Source organism: Triticum dicoccoides, chromosome 5A (genome assembly GCF_002162155.2).
Source record: "Triticum dicoccoides isolate Atlit2015 ecotype Zavitan chromosome 5A, WEW_v2.0, whole genome shotgun sequence".
In the NCBI taxonomy this organism is placed as follows: Eukaryota; Viridiplantae; Streptophyta; class Magnoliopsida; order Poales; family Poaceae; genus Triticum; species Triticum dicoccoides.
Window position 1 is genome coordinate 529,702,920 of NC_041388.1, and position 4,459 is coordinate 529,707,378.

General features: G+C 48.1%; 1 protein-coding gene across 1 annotated transcript; it reads right to left on the bottom strand.

The window, feature by feature from the left end:
• Window positions 1-242: 242 nt before the first annotated feature.
• Window positions 243-1,256, bottom strand: LOC119297737 (BON1-associated protein 2-like). The gene has a single exon (XM_037575405.1). It carries the CDS (start codon window positions 1,046-1,048, stop codon window positions 392-394), a length of 657 nt encoding a protein of 218 aa, XP_037431302.1. The 5' UTR covers window positions 1,049-1,256; the 3' UTR covers window positions 243-391.
• Between the last annotated feature and the right edge of the window lie 3,203 nt (window positions 1,257-4,459).

The window sequence follows — 4,459 nt, forward strand, 5'->3', positions numbered from 1 at the left end:
CCTGATGTTAGGGGGGCCAGGGCCCTTGCTGGTCCCCCCTGTCTTCGCCACTGACTGTCGGGTGTATAGGAGAAAACATAGTTGGGTGGGCAAGCTAGGCAATGTTCATCTAAATAAATGGCTTATATAAGTAGAAGAAATAAACCTAGCCAAACAATGTAGGCGGAAAAATCAATGTTTTTCGAACAATATATAAAATTACTTTTTAACCAATATGTAATCCTTAGATTTTTTTTTTTTGAACAAAGTACAGACGCAAGTGCTCATATATATTGCTCGGGTTTAATAACCTAATTAACATCCTGACAAGTAGTAGCACAATTTCAGTACGATTTGTACATGGCATGATCAAAGAGAATGCAAGTCAAAACCCAATTAGCTAGTTCTGCCACTATACGCAGCCCTTTCCTTTAGCCTGCCCAGCAGCGGAGAACTCGACGGGATAGCCCATCACCGCACCGGCCGGTGCCGGCGCCGTTGTGGTCGGCACCTTCCCGTCCACGGCAAAACCACCACAGCAGGAATCACCAGTGCCACTCGCGGCGTCCTCCACGGCCTTCCCGCCTTTCCCTTTACCACGTGGCACCGCCGCGCCGTCGAGCCTCTTGACGGTTATGTTGACGATGCCGTTGCGGCTCTTCGTTAAGGACTTAGCGTCGAACAGCCGATAGCTGAGGCAATGCAGGTGGCCTGGCGGACCGACGCTGAAGTCGGCGACCGGCACGCTCGCCTTCGCCACGGGCTCCTGTCGGCGGTAGATCACCACGCCGATCGCCTTCTCGTGCCCCGGCACCGTCACGCGGACCGCCTCGCCCCAGTAGGGGTACCCGTTGCAGTCGCCCTTCTCGCTGTTGACGCCGGTGGACGCCTCCGACTTGCCCCCCACGTGCACCTCGGCGTACGCCCCGCGGTCCAGCGGGCGGCGCCAGCGGTCCCCGATGACGACCTCCTCCGCGGAAAGCACGGTCACCTCCACGGTAAACGACGACGACGACCTCTCCGCGGCGAACTCGTCCTTGGGCGGCAGTGGTGTACCCTTGAGCTCCATGGCTGGTGGTTGCAGCGATGAGTTGGATCGATCGGTGCGCGCGCGCGTGTGGATCGCAGAGACGGGGGATAGGCGTAGCTTATATGGATCGAGAGCAGACGACGCGTGCGTTTACTCTGGGCCGAGATCAGGGTCAAGTTGGGAACCGGCTGTATGTATCTAGGTTTCGGGACAGATTTCCTCGTCTGTTTTTGGTTTTCCGACGATCGACCGGATTTGTTTCCCAAGATAGCAGGACAGACGTTCTTCACGCCGTTTATATAGGGGGAAACACGCGTTTCGTTCGGACAGAATAAAGGATATAAGCAATTATTAAGCATGTGCCGTGAACGCAAGAGTTGAACGTACCGTTCACGCGCAAACACTTTTTTGGTACAACTTACGTGGAAGGCGCGATTGTGCTAATCTGATGCAAAACGCACGGAACTCCCTCGTCGTTGCACTGCGAACGAAGGAGACTAGGAACATAAAATAAAATAAAATAAAATAAAAATGGTAGAACACCCATCTTTTTTAAAAAGAACTTCTGGAGCGCATATTCAAAATCCTAACACGATCGCCAAGCGCTTTAACATCCTAACACGGACGATGAGGACGATCATCGGCGCATCGGCATCCAGCTTGTCCATCCTCATGGGAAACATCTTGGTATCCTCCGAAGCGGTCGCGGGCTGAACCTTCCTCTCGTCGACCTTGGTTTTCTTCTCTTCGAACTAGGTTCATCTTCCCCTCGGTTGCCGCCATCAAGATGTTGAACCACTTCGCCTTCCTTTCCTCCTTCACGTCATAGTGGACCTGCAGCCCTGGGAATGCTACAAAAGCTCGAGTGGCACCGAGCCCTGTTTCTACACTGGACCTGCCTCCTCGTCTACAGATTACAAGCTGTCAAGCGGATTGGGGGGGGAGCTCTCACACCAACTTCAGGCGGTGAGGACGGAGCTGATGCAACGTGATGCTGATGTGCTGAACTGGGAAGCTGATGGCGAAGTGGTACATGGCCAGGCTTTCTGATGCTTGTTTGCGAAGCCAATACCATTTGCTAAAACCCACTTAGCTTATTCTGCTGTCTTTATCTTCTTTGGAGTTTGTAATAATTTGTTGGGTTGTCTGGTGACAGCTCTTTCTCTCCCCCACTGGGGCTTTATTGTTAGTTTTAGCTCTTTCTTTCTCTGCTCTGCTAGAGCCCGGACATACGATTAGTGTGTGAAAAACATTGTTACTTGCTCTGGTTTCGTTTTCTATGAGAATGGAACGGGGGGCTTGGGTGCCCTCCCGATCTTCTAAAAAATAGTGCTTGACACATGCTTTCTTCTTTTTTGACAAGATGTCCTCGAACCTCTTCGTCATCATGGCCAATGTACCTTCTTGCTTCAACTTTCCCTTGTCACACTTCTTACACTAGAATGCCCTTCTAACCTTCTTGGATGGCTATTTTGTCGAGTCTATTGGATCACCCGCTTCTTCCTCATTGCCGATGCTGGCGGTCTTGATGGAATTGGGTTGCATATTCAACTTTAACCAATAATGCATGAGGACGAAGCTCTTCTTCTTCACCTTCAAATAGAAGTTGCACGGATAGAAGGGCAATCCAAAAGACATTATCAACCAGTTGCATGGACCGGGGGGGTGGCGGCTACCAAAACAAGACATTATCGAAAACTTGCATATCCGGCAAAATGGCCAAGACATAGAGCATGTCTGATCACGATGTCAGCGGTCTTGATGGAATTGGGTTGCACATTCAACTTTAACCAATAATGCATGAGGACAAAGCTCTTCTTCTTCACCTTTAAATAGAGGTTACACGGATACGAGGGCTATCCAACAAAAGACATTATCAACAAGTTGCATGGATGAGAGGGCTACCAAAACAAGACATTATCAAAAAGTTGCATATCGGGCCAAATGGCCAACACATAAAGCATGTTCGAACAACAAGTTGCAACGTGCAAGGACCTCCCATAACAACTCCTTAGTTGTGAGATTTGTGCAATGTTCTCGGTGCAGCTGGCTAACTGCTTGGCTTGGATATTTAATTACGTGGGTTCTCGTAGACATTGTGGTATGGGTTTTGTCGCTTGCTCGGTGAGAAATAATGATGGTGCCACAACGCAACCTTGCATTGATTTAAGCACAACAGTGTATGTTTTTTTTAACACAGTACAAACGCAAGCGCTCATATAAACGCGCATACACTCACCCTTATGAACGCACTGTTGTACAATCTGTTTGCCAGGACAACGGATTGTGATAATTTTTGTCCTGATTTCTGCTAATTAACAAGTATTGTGGACATATGATGATGTGAGATAATAAATTAGGAGAGAAGGCAAAGTTCTAGGTAAACCAACCAACAACTCTTACACAAGTTCCGGGGTGAAAATACAAAACAAACTCTCTCAACTTATATTGGGCAATTTGGGCACAATCACTCTACAGGAGTAGTTGTATATGATAAATTTTCGATTGATGATAACAACTAATTTTATCAACAAGACAACACAAGTCTGTTGAGAATTGAGATGCCCTGGAAGCATCAACAATTAAAAAATAATTATTAAAAATTAAAAAGGCATCTAAGCGCCTTATCTTCCAACGCCAGAGGCTAATTAGAGGCGCTAATTATCGATCGGCAAGGAAGGCCAGCCGTGTCTTGGGCTTGTGCAGCCGATGCCTTCTATTGCGTCCCTGTGGCATCTGACGCCAGGAATTTCTAGCGTAACTGCCGATTGTCTGGGAAGTATTTCCTGGCGCCTTGTTGTGTGGATGCCACATTGGCAAAATTACCTTCCCTCGCTTGTGACCATCGAGCAGGTGATGCCTGTGAGTGGCATGACCATTGAGCCAAGTTTGGTTGCACCCACTCCAAGTCCAGATGCTCTCTTCGCGAAAGAACTTTGTGACTTGCTCGTTAGTGTGGATGTTGCTAGACCTGGTTTGGGTAGGTCGATTGCTTGTCTCCTGACTGGGACACCAATAAGAGGGAAACCAAAGAAGGAGGGCAAAGGCAAGAGTAGCGCCATAGGCATGGCGTCTCTGGCTCCTTGATGGACGATCTTTAGTCTCTTGGCCCGTCCTTTTGAATTGGGTTGTCGTTGTGGGTTGGAAGGTGTTTGATGTCTTCAGTCGAGGTGTTCTTGTCGGGGTTAACATGGCATAGTAACAATGTCATGATTTGTGGATGTTGTGTAATCAGAGAGTCTGGCAGGAGTCGCTTGTGCGGTTGTGGATTTCTTGTCACGTGATAGTTAACCCGTGCTATGTTTGTATTGGTTTTCGCCCGGTTTTTCCTCAATTAACTGGGCAATTCTCTTCTTCTTAATTAATCGATGAGGCAAAACTTTTGCATCCGTTTTAAAAAAACATTGGCAAAATTTGTTGGTTTGGAGCTTTGTTCATAAAGCTAGGCAA